Here is a 12747-nt window from a genome sequence, read left to right on the forward strand (position 1 = left end):
CCTCAAAAACTTTCCACAGGCAGTTTCAAAGAACTCATAGTTAAAATAACACACACACACACACACACACACACACACACAAACACACACACACGCACACTCCAAAGTTAATGAGCAAGAGTCAGGAAAAATAACAGAAGAGTTAGACCAGCAAAAAGAGTTCGACAAACAATTTAATGTGTTTAAGAGAATAAAAGCAACTTCTGAAAATGAGTAAGGATCAAGATTTATAAATAGCCAACTGGACTTTACAAATTCAAACATCAATGGAACAAAGAAAGCATACATAATTCAGTAGAGTGATAGAGATGGAACTTAATAGTGAAAAAGTCTAATATGTATCTAACTAGGGCTCCAGAATGACAGTAGAAGAGCATGGGGAAGAGGCAATATTTGAAAGAAATACTAGTTGAAAATGTTCCAGAGCTAAAGAAAGTGAACCAACCTACAATTTAAGAGGCCCAATATATCCCAAGTAAGATAAATAAAAAGTAGTATAAATCCAGACACAATGAAGTGACACAGCACAACCAATAAACAGAATACATAATAAAAATATTCCTTTTACAAAGAGTGACAAAAAGTACTTAAATCTGTTCTCAAAGATGCACAAGATCTTTATGGAGAAAATGTTAGTAGGTTATTGAAAATGCTAAAAGACCTAAAAATTAGACAGATACCACATTCATGGATAGTTCAATAGATGTATGTTTCAATAGTAGATGTATGTTCTCCCTAAATTGATTTAGATTTAATACAATTTTAATAGGAAAATAATATCCTAATTTTTTAGGAAGAGACTTGACAATTTGATTCTAAAATGTATATGGAAGAGCAAAGGGCCAAGAACAGCCAAAATACTCCTAAAATGTTGGGTCTTTGCCTTACCAGATAAGATGTAGTATAAAGCTATGCAAGACAATGTGTCATTAGTACATGAGAAAAATTGGAGATATAGGACAAGAGATCACCAAACACACCTACACATGTATGGAAACATGGCTGAGGAAAGGAATTCTTCAGTAATGGTGCTGACAGGTAGACTAAAGGTTAAACGCTAAATGCATAAATTTGTAGAAAGAGAAAACAATATATTACAATTATAACCTTGAGATAATAAAGCATTATATAAAACAATTATTAATTTAACTGTATCAAAAGATTGTTTATGACTAGCCACCAATTAGTAGGAAATAATTGGTGCACATACAGAAAACAAAACTATTAGTATCTAGAATATAAAATGAAATATAAACCAATCAGAAAAAGACGACCCAGAAAAAAAACAGGAAAAGTCAGAATAGGACTTCAAAAATACCTGTGAATGACTAATAAACATTAAAATATGCTCAACTTCATTAGAAATCAGGAAAATGCAAATTAAAAGCCACAAAGAACATAGCATTTCAAATAGTAAGACAGGCAAAGATGAAATCTGACAGTATCAGGTATTGGTAAAGATATGGACCAACCTTTTAAGCTGCTATTACATTATAGCATTTCTCAAGCTTTTTTACGTCATCAACCCCCAAAGAGCCTTTTTAGACATCTTTTTCTTAATTCTCACCCCCTCCATTTTAATAGCACAGATATACAGCACATATGTGAATGTGTTATGACCCTATGGAAGACCACTAACTATTGTAATATCCACTTTTTTTCAATCCCCCCTCCTAAGAACCAATTTTCACCACCTTGAGGGCAGTATCATCCCTGTTGTGACAAAACCATTTCGGAAAACAACCTGGCATTAGACATCCCATTAACAGACAACTCCATATGTAGATATAAATATTAGGGTAACTCTATACTCTAAAGAGCAGTCAAATCAGATGTAAACGAAAAAGGCAGGTAAAAAGAAAATACCAAGAATTTCAGAGATTGTTACAGAGTATGATTAAAAATAACAGAAATTTTCACAAATATCTTCAGTAGTAAAATAAAATGTTTGCCTAAAAGATTTAAGTTGGAGAAAGATTTAGTATGTGCTTCTCCTGGAAGAATTATGTCATAAAACCACTGCAATAGGCGGGACCTTCACATTCCTTACAACAAGCAGAACTAAACCTTCGACCTTACCTCTGCATTTTCATCTCCCATTTCTTGAGGTGCATCAGTGTCTGGTTCAATCACACCTTCATTGTCAATTTCTGCCAAAGTTAAGAACATGACACATATGGCTATTAAAAACTAATGAACTGGGAGGCCAGTTGGCTCAGTGGTTGAAGCGCAGGGCTGGTAACACCAAGGTCACCGGTTCGATTCCCACATGGGCCAGTGAGCTGCACCCTCTACAACTAGATTTTAAAAAAACACACAAAAAAACGACTTGACTTGAGGCTGAGCTGTAACTTCCACAAGTAGACTAAAAATGACGACTTGACTTGGAGTTGAGCTGCGCCCCCCACAACTAAATTGAAAATGACTTGACATGGAGCTAATGGGTCCTAGAAAAACAAACTGTTCCCCAATATAAATTTAAAAAAAAAAAAAAATCAAAGGGAGCAGTTGGGTTCTGGGAAAAAAAAAAAAAACAAATGAACTGTGGTAGGTTCAACTTATGAACTGAATATTTTACATTATGTTAATTTAATTTAAACTGATGCATTGTCAAATAGTACCCTATTAAACACAACTTTATTGTTTTGGTAAGACTACATTTCAACTGTTGCATTATGTAAGTATTTATTATTGGATTGTAGTGGCAATGTCGGCAAGTGCATAGTGTCTAGTAGTACACACAGACACACCATTGACTTACTCAGTTTCAAATATCTTGTTCAACATACCAATGTTTTGTAATGTTTTTTAAAAATGTTTTATGCAGATAGCAGAAGTTACAATGATACTATGATGTAGATCATGATGAAATATTTAATTTTGTTACAATTATATTTGTTTTAAAAAATAGTATGGATAAATTGTAAATTTAAAATAAAGGCATACTACTGATGCAAAATCAAGCCCCAAAGCTAACACACTTTATCCAAAAGAGTAAAGACAGAGACTGGAAGGAGGTTATGTCGTAAATTTCATGATGGACAACTGTAATCTGCTACAGCAAAACAAAACAACTGCTGCATATAAAAAAAAACAAAACACATAGAAAACATTTTTAGCAAACAGTGAATTTGATAAGAAGTTTATTCTTAACAATCAAAAAAAGAATGAAAAATGTGCTACCTGAAATCAGAATTAACATCCAACAAAATATTTTATCTATTTTTAATAGAAACTGAAGTTGTAGCTTCCTCTAATTATAAAACAGCTTGATTCATGCACAAAAACTAAAGTGTCTTTAGGTGGAGACTTGGTAAAAACAATTATAGTTATGGAAACTGTTATAAAATTATAAAACTAGAGAAGATATTTTATAAAAAGTGAAAGATCTTCTTAATTAAGCCCCCAAAGAAGCCCTTTCTAATATCAAGTCAACTGACTCAAAATTTGAAAAACTGCAAGACAGGTTCTGTGAATTAAGAGATTGCCCAGTTAATAACTGGAGTATATAATTCCAGTCTCAAAAGACTTCCAAATTTACGAAAAGATTTATTTTATCAGTTTTGCAGTCTTAAAAAATAAGAAAAACCCCACCAAACTGATGGTATAGATATCAATTCTTCTAAAATGAACCAGTTTTATCAACATGGAAAATAAATTTTTGGTACTGGAAAACTTTTACGTTATGTTTAGAACTTGGGTATGTGACTCAACTTTTCAAGTACAAATTTCATGAAGTCTGAATACAGATCAAGTTCTTCCAACAAAAATGTAGCATCTACATTGAGATGGGCTAGAAGTGTAAAAATACACTCAGGATTTTGAAAAACTTAGAATAAGGAAAATACCTCAATTTTTCCATATTGACCAAATGATAAAATGTTAGTATCTTAACTATTAGCTTATTATTTGAGTTAATTTCACCTGTTTAATTTTTTAAATGTGGCTACTAGAAAACTGTAAGTTTCACATGTAGCTCACATTACATTTCTAATAGATAGCACTAAATCAGTAAAAATCAACACAGGATCTTATGATGTTATCAGGTACAAACTACCATCTCCTCACCTAGATCACTTTCCTCACTTGATGGTTCATCTGTCTTTATGTTTTCCTCCGCCTTCTTACTATCTGCTTTTTCTTCCTAGCAAAGGGAAGGCAAACAAAACTATCAGTATTTAGTAACACACCCAGTATTGATACTAATTTACAAATTTATATATAAACGGTTCACATACACATGTATTTCATGTATGCTTCCTTTGTTTCGCTAATCGAGTTATAGTTTTGTTTTCATTTTGCTTTTAAAGTTAAATATAGGTCCAGTCACTCATCCAAACATTTTAGACAGTAAGTTTCAGGATTTAAAATATTTTGGATTTTAGGAAGCTTATATGATGCATATACCATATGTTATGTAACACCCTCAACAGGCACTACAATTCACAACTCTCCATAATCAAACACATTACTATTTCAGGAAAATAAAGTTTGAGTATTCATAATAAGTGGGATTAAGACTATAAATAGCCTATGTTGCTCAGATGTTTTACTGCCAAACAAATTTACTAAAAATCTTTCCATTTTCAAGAGTTTTTCAGTTTGGGAATTGCAAATAAGGGACTATACAACTGTTAATACACAAATGATGAAAATTCAAAGACTTTAAAGAACACACCCAAATTTTCTTAATTTAAGACAGCTAATCAGAAAACTTGGGAAAAAATTCTGAAGGGAGCATTCTTAAGAGTTTATTTCCCCAACTCCCATCTCTAAAACAACTACTGACAACCACCACTGGAGTTTACACACCCATTGGGCAAATATGCTAAAGCAACACCATGAATCACACTCAGAAATTGCCCTCAGGTGATAGGGTAGGAAAAAACTGACAATTACTGATTTGGGCTATCTGTTCATTTACTTTGCAAATATTAATAAAGTACCTACCATACATAATACACTGCGCTAGATGCTAAACATACAAAGGTCTGACAATTAAGTTCGTGAACTTGTTGCAATGATGTTGCTAATTTTTTAGTATCAGAGGGATCATTCATTATGAATTTGTACCAACTGGACAGGTAACCAAGTTTACCATTTGGAAGTGCTGAAAAGGCTGCATGAAAAAGTTAGACAACCTGAACTTTTCGCCAACAATTCATGGCTCTTGCATCACGACAATGTACCAGCTCTCACGGCACTGTCTGTGAGGGAGTTTTTAGCCAGTAAATAACTGTATTGGAACCCCCTCCCTACTCACCTGATCTGGCCCCCAATGACTTCTTTCTTTACCCGAAGATAAAGGAAATATTAAAAGGAAGACACATTGATGACATTCAGGACATCAAGGGTAATACGACAACAGCTCTGATGGCCATTCCAGAAAGAGTTCCAAAATCGCTTTGAAGGGTGGACTAGGTGCTGGCGTCGGTGCATAGCTTCCCAAGGGGAGCACTTAGAAGGTGCATGTAGTGATACTCAGCAGTGAGGTGTGTAGCACTTTTTCTAGGATGAGTTCACGAACTTAGCTGTCCGACCTCGTACAACGATGACAACTACAGACTACAAGTGCTCACAATCACAGAGCTTACCGCCTACAAGGCATGTACACATATAGCCCTGAGGCTCATTTATTCTAAAACATAGTTAATATTCAACCCCAAATTCTCAGTTTTTCAATTAGATCCCAGGTATTTGATGTCCAAATAGAAATTTCACAAAGATCTTATTTCCAAGTGATCTTGGGGGAAATCAGGAGTGGTAATTTGAGAGAAGCCATTGAAAAACATTCCAAAGAAACCTTGTAGTACTTTATCACTAAACATACAAATAAAATTCATAACTTACCTTGATATTTTCTTCTGATTTAGTTTTATGAATAGCAGGTGGTATTTTACCGCCCATGCTTGAGGAAGATGAGAAAAAAAGACATTTATTTAAAAAACTTAAATTCACTAAGCCAAGCAACATTTATGCTGAAAAATTACACATTATTTAGGTGATTACCTTTTCAAACCTTTAAGAGTAAACTCAATTAATTTGAATGCTTCCGTATTATTGTAAGTAAGTTTTTTTCAGCTTAAAATTTTATTTATTTTTGAGCATATGGGTTCATGAAAATCCAACCCATTCCTTGCTTTAATAAGTCTAATAAACATAATTATAGAGCTTCCCTGTGCCCATTCCCAGAGGAAAAGGAAAAGAGGCAGAGAAACATGCAATGACACAATTTGAACAAGTTGTTAATTTAGAATTCAGTAGATATATTAAAATCCAAACATCACATTTGACATTTAGTAAGAATGAACTTAAAAAGGCAGTTTAGGAAATAATTATGAAGTCATCATACAATTCAAAATGTTTGTTTCCTCTGATTGCGATCTACAAGGCTCCTCTTGCTTATATTCACATGCTCCTCACATTATAGATTTTCTCCTTATCCCCTCTAAACTTCATCCACCAGTACTTCCTCTTGGCCTTGGCAAGCCCTTTCCCCCCAAAATATTCCAGGGCAACATCATAAATTATATACAGGTCCTCATGTCATTTCATTATAACGATGACGAAATATTGTAGGAATGTAACTCTTGTTCTTATCAATCAGCCTATGGTAAAACTGGTTTCATTTCTTGCAGTTCACTTAAAGTCGCAGAACCTATTGACGTTAATTGAGGACTTACTGTATAAAAAACTTTAAAACAAGGAAAAGACTGTGAAAAATTAGTGCTATATGCTCCACTTGGGATAGACGCTAAAGGGTATGGGCTACATGCAACACTGCAATGACTAAAATGTCCAGTGGATTAAGCGCACTCCACAATAGTGAAAGCCAGAGGTCACAAAGACTTAACTAAAATTTGCCTTAAAAAAAAAACACAAAAAAACAGGCACAATTTTTATGTAAAACAAGGAGCTATATTAACTTGGAAAACAGAAAGGAACCTACTTTAAACATCCTTAAGTGTCAATTCTTTATAACTAAACAATCATTTCAGTTGGGTGGAATTTCTGGACGTAGGGTACGTACATATTGGATTTAAATGAATATTGGTTTTCTTAGGTCCTTCTTTTACGAATTTACACTTCTATTACCAGTGTATATGAATTCCAGTTGTTCCACACATTGGCTAACACTTAGCTTACTGCCCATCTTTTAAATTATTCGCTATTTTGATAGGTGCATAGTGGTACCTCACTGCAGTTGAGTCCCTTTATATGCATTTATTGGCCATTTGAATAGCCTTTTTTGTAAAGTTCAACTCTTGTCCAGCTTTCTATTAGTTTGTCTATCATATTCATCGGTAAGTGTTCTTCGTATATTCTGCATACGATCCTGGTCAGTTTTACACGTTGCAAACTATTTCCTTCCACCCTGCAGCTTGCCTTCTCAATGTTATCTTTTGACGAAGCCAACACGAAACAAAAGTATAAACGTAAAATAGCAAATGTAATTAAAAAACAAGATTTAGAATTTCTTATAAATGTGCACTTTTCCCATCCTTTTTAATGTTATAGTTACAAACAAAAACAAAACAAAAAAACCCTTCAGTTACTTAGAATCTTTAATAAGGAAAAATGGCTCCCATATGCCAGTTAAGTAAATCAACCAATCATTACACAATCTAAAACATCTTAGCTTGCATTCAGCAAAGCAAGATGATTTAATAATAAGGAACAGGCCTATAAACACGACAGAATTCTTTAAAATTCTACAGGAAAACTACTTTTCAAAAGAACACAGTAATCAAATACTGGTTCTTTGCTGTTAAATTTTAATGAAGACACCAGGCTTCTTAAGCTGTGTTTTTCCTGTTTCAAAATGCAGCATCCAGGAATGTATGTAGGGTGACATCCAAACACAGTCCTAACAGTCTAACTTATGTTAAAGCTTCAGAAAGTGACATTCCTGCCAAGAAATGTATTAAATTAAATCTAATCCTGAGGAAAGATCAGACAAACCCAAATTGAGGGAAATTCTACAAAATAACTGGCCAGTAATCAAACTGCCATGACCATGAAAATCAGGGAAAAAAACTGAAGCAATGTTTCAGAAAGAAGGAAATGAATAAGAGACATGACAATGAAATGCAACATGTAATTAGGAGGATTAGATTAGATTAATGCAACAGTAATTTGTTTCCCGAGTTTGATGGTTGTATTGAGGACTGTCTTTGTTTGTAGGAAATACACACTCTATGGTGTTGGGGGAACAATATTGAGAACAGTTCAGGATAAAAGTTCTTTGCACTGCACTTGCAATTTTTCTGCAAGCTAGAAGTTGTTCCCCCCAAAATAGAAAAATTTTAAATTTGGGAGGAACACAGGAAGTTTTGGTTATAAGCTGGATTTAGAGTTTCTCACATTCCAAATTCTAGTTAACTATGGAAAGTAATGCTCGTTCATAGCTACAAAAATTTCATTTAATGCTTCCAAGGTTTAAAACAAGCTATTAATAGTTCCCCGCCAAAAACTGCAAATTGGACTTGTCAGTACAGGTTTTTAAGTTATCAAGTAGAGCTGGTGCAGACCTTCCTCATGTGGGATCACACAAGACCAGTTATACTTCTCCTAAGTCGGTGACATTCAATCTACTTTGTGCTATAGTTACGTAGGCACATTTACAAAATAACAAAAAACAAAAACTGGGTGTAGATAGGAAACTGGAGGGGAATGTAAAGACTGAGCAATCTCTTAAGAGGAAAAAATTATACCATCACAGACAACGTTGATAGATTTTTAATTGAAGTTTATCCCTGAGAACAAGCTTGTTGGAAGAAATATTCTTTCAAATGTTTGGTAATCACGGGTTCATGTTTCCCTATAAAAACACTAAAATAAACATCAACGTTTAGGGTGTTACCTCATATGAGTTACACTGCTCCACACTGTCGCTATTTATCACCACAAGGTGCAATTTGTATGTCATCTCCTTTAAATGCTCTACCAATAGTAGTGATTTTTAAAAGTCATTTCGGGGAAGTTCTCCTTTCTCCCTTAAATTCCCCTTTAATGTGTGGAATATTAACCTCTATTATACGTAAATATCAAAACTAATTTCTGTATTTATTCTTCTGTATCCCTAAATAAATTGTGCTTAATCCTGTTTTCTACCATCTGGCACAATGCCTATTTAATTAATTCCGTGCACGTAGGGAAGTACTCGAGTTAAAGGTAAGATTAGACCATGGAAACATCCCTGTCCTTGAAAAATCATTTTTCTTAGTGTTTGGAGTGATGGCACTGCTGCCACGGAGGTATACGTGATCCCCAAAATAATTCTACGCAGTTAGAATCGCTATATGTTTGAAGATAATTAAATACAGCTATGATTTTTATAACTTATTAAATAAGTTATTGTTACAACACTATTTAAAGACAGGACGTAAAGGAGCTGCCGTGTGTCCCTGCAACCTAAGCAGGACACCAGAGATTTAGAGAAAAACAACTCCATGCGAACGCCAAGTCTTGTAACACTTCCCCCTCCCCGCTCCCGCGCCTGGCGCCCAAGTCCCCGCAATCATCCGCATTTATACTTCGCCCAAGACACACCCCTGGCGACCTCCGGGTGCAGACTCAGCGCTGCCTCGTCCTTCCCCGCCTCTATACGAAGCTACCCGACCCAGCATTAGCCCCTGGAAGTCGCCTTCCTTTCCAAGCCAGAAAGCGAGCCACAACGAGGCGACTACTCCGCCGGCCCTCGTCGCGAAGCCGCCCACCCATCTGCCCCGCGCCATCTCCGGCCTAGCTCCCCCTCAGCGTGTCCCTCTTCCCGCCCCCAACGGTCTTCCGGCCCGGGTCTCACCTCTCCACCCACTCCCTCAGGAAGCGCATTTCTTCGGTGTGCAGAACGCTCGGGTCCTGCTTACACATTTTCACGAAGGCCCGAAGCTCGCTCACTTTGCGGGGGTCCATGGTCGGGAAGCGGCGGGAGGCGGCGGGCGCGGCTAAGGCTGCAGCCCGATTCCAGGCCTGGGCACCAGCTCAGCGTGACCGTGTGGAAGGGGGCGGCTGCCGCGAGGCAGAACAAACTAGAACCTCCCTAGTCGCTGGCTCCGCCCACCAACGGTCCCGTGACCCCGGGTCCTTCGCCTGTTCATTCCTGCTCTCTTCACCTCTGCTCCTGCGCACTGCCTAGAACCTTCTAGAAGTGTGGCTGTTCGTGCCGTTGCCTGCTGCTGTACGCACGCTGATAGTCTGAACTCTGAATCTGTTTTCTGATTGGATCAACCTACACGGTGCCTGAGAGGAGGCGGGAGCTATCAGCCCCTGCAGGGTGTCACTTAGAATCAGATAGTCCGTGAGCGTGACATTAAGTGGAACATGACGTCATGACGCCAAAAGGGCCAACCGGCTGAGCAGTGGTCAGAGCTCTGGCGTGATGTCAGCATTTTGCGCCACCGTGGGAGGAAAGCCCGGGGGCCGGCGCCGCCGGAAGGGGAGGGGCGCTTGGCCCGGTATCCTGGCGACACAGCCCTGCGGTGCCCGGGCTTCTCCGGCCCTTTTCCTCCTTTGCTTCCTGACGCGTGAGCGAGACCATCATGCTGTGGTTACGCTCAGCAACTAAGCTGGTTCCCGCCATAGCAAGTGCCCGCAGCCTCTCAGGTCAGACTCACCTCCACTGTGTCCCCTACGGGGCTTGCTCTCTGAAAAGCCTGAGGCGCCCCAGAGGGATCCAAGTTGGTCTCAGGCGGTCGCTGGTTCGGCGGACCCTTCTGCTGGGGCCTCCACTCCCAAATCCTCTGTGAGCTCGTCGGATTTCTTCTTTACCTGCTGCTCCTGGGGAAGGGTGGGCCCTGGGTTCTCTCTGCCGTTGAGGTATTCTGGGAAGCTGAAATGACTGCAGAGAGAGCGTGCCACCCCCGGAGGGGCTGTCTTCAAACTTACTGGGCCTCCCAGGAGTTGTGTCAGATCACACTTGATTAGGTGACAACGTGTCTCACATCAACTAGCTTTGGTTTCTGTTAGGTTAACCTAAAATCCTGTTTTCGTGTTTTCAGAGTTGACTTGAGAACTGGGTCCAGAATGTACAAGAACCATGTTTAGTAACACAAATCCTTTGAGCAGTTCCTCTCAGAAGAGGTAATGTTTGGAAATACTCCTCGGGCTTTTTATGTCTGCAAGCCCCGTTGTAAAGACAAGATGAAAGAATCCAGGAATAAGGGAGCCTATTTTTTTAGGGTGTATTCTATCCCCGGCAATTAATCTGATAAACAAAGCTTGATGGATGAAAGCTGAATCATCTGCCTTACAGGTGGATCTGCTATTGGATCACATTTCAGTATTTGGGGCCAACGTGTAAACCAGAGCATATGGTATTTAACATCAAATAAATGTTGGCATATGTTTCTTATGTTGGTATAATTGGAATTATTGAAAATGGAATGGTAATTAAATCAAGACTTACTATACTTGCCCTAAGAAAAGAAAAGAAAAAGTAACCATTTTACAGTGCACAGACCTTGCTTTTCAGTTCTAATAGTTAAGCTGCCGAAAGCTGTCCCGCTCCATGAAAGTAAGTGAATAGGTGAATAGATGTGCAATTAGTCCTAATAACAGAAGCCACAACCTATGATTTAGATCTGGAGCCATCCTTTACTTATGACTTTTTTTGGCGGGGGAGGATTTGTTGAGGCTTTGTGTAAAATCTGTTTAGTCAAGATTTAGGACTAGATACCATTATACACAGCAAGATATTTGAAAAATACATTCATTGTGCTTCACTTTGCTTCAATGGAATAAGTAAATTTAACCACCTCTTATTATACAGAGGGTGCCAAAAAAATGTATACACATTTTAAGAAAAGAAAAAACTATTAAAATTGTAATACTGAATATATACCAATAACAAAAGATGAATACAAGTCACATTTGACTTCTGCAATTACAAGAGGTGCTCAAAGTGGTTACCATCAGTGTCCAAATACTTCTGATTACAGCAAACTACTGCTTGAGCAACGTTGACCTAAGTGTCCACTTGGATACATTTTTTTTGGCACCCCCCCCCCCCGGTATATAGATAGGCTTTTTGAATGAATGAGTGCTCTCCTGGGATTTTCACAAGTCCAATAAGTTAGGGCAGATATCCTCGTATTACTGATAGGGAACTGAGATTAACACAGGATCACAAGTAGCAAGTCAGGAATTGCAGCTGTATGATTGTGGTGGTCTAGTCCTTTTTCTGTTACACCACTAGGTCTCACTCTGGCTTAGAGTCCTTTGGGAACTTTTTATTGAGCCAGAAAGAATATCTTCATTCAGTTACCTTTGAGTTAGTAGTCATTGTCGATGAATCTCCACTTCCCTGGAGTTGCTCACAGTCTACTCAGGGTGACAGACAACAGACAAATGACGGTAGAGCAAAGAATGGTAATAGAGTCTTGACTCAAGTGGAGTCTTGACTCGAGAAAGGCAGTGATGGATTGTAAATCTTATGTTATTCTGGGATTTTTCTAAGTTTTAGAATTTGAAAATTCCAGTCACCTGAGGGGCTCATAAATAGAATGTGTATTACCTGTAGTACTCTTGGTTGCCCTTTTTTAGAAAGGCTCTGAGTACAGAGTATCGAGTACCATAGGAAACTTTCTCATCTATGAAAGTCATGCATTCCTGAAATGATAATGTTTTAACTAGCTTAACATTAACGTAGTGTGATTTCATTCGTTGGACTCTGCAGATATTAACACCATCTAGTCATCTGAGAAAAAGCAAAATAAAGCACTAACGATGCATAAGTAAGTTGTATTT

General features: G+C 37.7%; 2 protein-coding genes across 3 annotated transcripts in view; one reads left to right on the plus strand and one right to left on the minus strand.

The window, feature by feature from the left end:
* ST13 (ST13 Hsp70 interacting protein) overlaps positions 1 to 10318 on the minus strand; it is a 28160-nt gene extending 17842 nt beyond the window's left edge. The window contains exons 1-4 of the mRNA XM_019734498.2: positions 9806 to 10318; positions 5851 to 5908; positions 4069 to 4144; positions 2080 to 2150 (exon numbers count right to left, since the gene is read on the minus strand). Of these exons, the coding sequence (XP_019590057.1) occupies positions 2080 to 2150; positions 4069 to 4144; positions 5851 to 5908; positions 9806 to 9915 (315 nt within the window). The 5' untranslated portion in view covers positions 9916 to 10318. The remainder of the gene's footprint in view (positions 1 to 2079; positions 2151 to 4068; positions 4145 to 5850; positions 5909 to 9805) is intronic.
* Positions 10319 to 10420: 102 nt separating this feature from the next.
* XPNPEP3 (X-prolyl aminopeptidase 3) overlaps positions 10421 to 12747 on the plus strand; it is a 52718-nt gene continuing 50391 nt past the window's right edge. For both annotated transcript variants that reach the window (XM_074326453.1, XM_019734494.2), the window contains exon 1: positions 10421 to 10605. In XM_074326453.1, coding sequence (XP_074182554.1) covers positions 10542 to 10605 — 64 coding nt within the window. In that variant the 5' untranslated portion in view covers positions 10421 to 10541. The remainder of the gene's footprint in view (positions 10606 to 12747) is intronic.

The sequence above is a fragment of the Rhinolophus sinicus genome, linkage group LG02 (genome assembly GCF_036562045.2).
Source record: "Rhinolophus sinicus isolate RSC01 linkage group LG02, ASM3656204v1, whole genome shotgun sequence".
Taxonomy (NCBI): Eukaryota; Metazoa; Chordata; class Mammalia; order Chiroptera; family Rhinolophidae; genus Rhinolophus; species Rhinolophus sinicus.